Raw genomic sequence first — 2,106 nt, forward strand, 5'->3', positions numbered from 1 at the left:
AGCCAGAATTCATCGCTATACCAGCGGGAGCGGTGGGGTGGTGGGGCGGGAGGTCGAGGTGGCGTGTGCCGCAGCTCCTGCCGGGACAACTTGGGGCGGGAGCTGGAGGGGCCCACGGGGAAACGGAGCAGGGGGAGCACTGGTGTTGTAGGGGCCCCGAATTACTGACCTTTCCAGGGTGTCAGAGCGGTAGTTGTCTCTTCTAAAAATTAAAGAACAAGCAAAAGTTAAGGCAAAAAGGGCAATGGAAAACGCAGGCTCGAGACGCTTCGCTCAGCCTGCCCTCGACCTGGGGCCAGGGAAAACAAGCAGATGGGATAGTAAGTGTGATGACGCTTCCCGAATCGTGCCCTGGTCATCTGGGGCCACGGTGCCCCTGTCCGGGAAGGGTACTACATGAGCTGAGACGAGCCGCCTGCTGAGACCTGGGAGTGGCCCCAGCAAAGTCCGCAGTTGCACCCCGAGCAAGAACCGAAGCACAGGGGCTGCCCTTTGGGGGATTTTGGGGGTTCGGCTCTCCCCCGTGCTCCTCCTGTTCCCCTCCAGCGCGGGTTCGGTGCCCATCCCTCTTGATAACCCTGCAACATCCCAAATGGATTTATCGCCCGACACCGGCCCCTGGGAAGCGACGTGGACCGCGTGACGGGCGAGAAGTGGAGGGCTTTTTTTTTTCCCCCAACTCCGCAAAATGATGTGGTTTCACCGAGCACTCCATCACATCACAGACAGCACCCAATGAGCCGCTGAATGAGGCGGCAGGCCTGTAACAAGTGCTACATGTTAAATAAAGCGCTAGCTGACCTCCCTGAAAAATTAGATTAAAAAAAGGATTAAAAGATGTATGCTACATTAGCCTCTGTCGCACGGCCCTGGAAAGGCTCACGTCGCGGTACCCACAGGGATTAAACATCTATTTGGGGGGGGGAAGAACCCCAAAACACTCATTTGGCCTCAGGAAAAGGGGACACACACAAAATTGGTCCCCCAAAAACGCACGGGTGAGACGTTTCTCATGCCACAGGTGGCGCAGCCATCGCATGCCACTTCCCTCTCATGTTTCATTACAATAAATAAAGACACATTAATCGCCGGACCGAAGGATCCGGTTGCCTGGGGACTGGTGAGCTCAGCCCAGTGACGCTCGATAGTGGCGTGCGGGGCCAAAAGCATTGCTGCTAATTACAGGGGGGCGGGGGGGGAAGACGGGGGGCCTCCACACGTCACGGTCCCCTCGGGTCTGCCGGGGGTTAGGGCAGCCTGGGGAACCGTCACCCCCTGAAGGGACTCAATTAATAAAGACTGAAAGGATCATTAAATCAATGTGGCTTTGTGGAAATTATGGCCAGTCGAAGGAGACTGGTTTCATTCCCTGATGGGAGTCACAGTTGGACTGACAAAGCTAAGGGGGATCATGAAATAGGCTAAGACTTTGGCAGGGCGCTTCACTGCGTCCTGCCCAACGCTGCCATGACAGCATGAGTCATAAAAAACATTGCTCATGGGTTAGAAACCCAACACCTGACAGCTCTCAAAGCTGTCAGCAAGGAGAAGTTGTCTTTAACTTGGGGGGCTTTTCATCCAGGCTGCATCTGCGGATGCCAGACCAAGGTCCCACGCTACTTAAGGTTTTAACCCCATAAACCCATAGGGAGCCTACAACGTCGAGGCTACGTTCATGTAGCCCAGGCTACGCCGGGGGCTTGGCACAGCCGGCTTGGCACAGCCACCCTAAGGACGGACCCAGGCCGGGGCAGCTCTGTGGTGCCGGAGGTGTCCATCTCCCCGAAAAATGGGGTTACTGGGGGCATCGATTACCAGGAAAGCCGTTGGGAAAGAGAGCCGAGATAGTTCCTAGGCAACGCTAATGATGGCTTAACGGGCAGGTAAAGACGCTAATGTTCATCACTTACAGCATGGACTTTTTTGGGGAACAAATGATTGTTAGGCTCATTAACATCCAGTGTTAGCTCTCCATCGGGGCTGTGGGCACGGAGCCGAGCATCCGAGATGGGACGAACTCCTCTGCCACAGCTCAGGGGAACCCGATGCAACTGCCGATACCAACAGCGGGTGAGGACGAGCCCTTCCTGCGATGCCGGCCCCAGG

The 2,106-nt window shown here is 56.0% G+C and overlaps 1 protein-coding gene across 1 annotated transcript in view; it reads right to left on the bottom strand.

Moving 5' to 3' along the window:
- Positions 1 to 161: 161 nt before the first annotated feature.
- Positions 162 to 2,106, bottom strand: part of LOC103914144 (protein CEPU-1-like) — a 157,177-nt gene continuing 155,232 nt past the window's right edge. Inside the window, 1 exon segment of the mRNA XM_009320749.1 lies at positions 162 to 202. Coding sequence (XP_009319024.1) covers positions 162 to 202 — 41 coding nt within the window.

Source organism: Pygoscelis adeliae, unplaced genomic scaffold (genome assembly GCF_000699105.1).
Source record: "Pygoscelis adeliae isolate BGI_AS28 unplaced genomic scaffold, ASM69910v1 Scaffold253, whole genome shotgun sequence".
NCBI lineage: Eukaryota > Metazoa > Chordata > Aves > Sphenisciformes > Spheniscidae > Pygoscelis > Pygoscelis adeliae.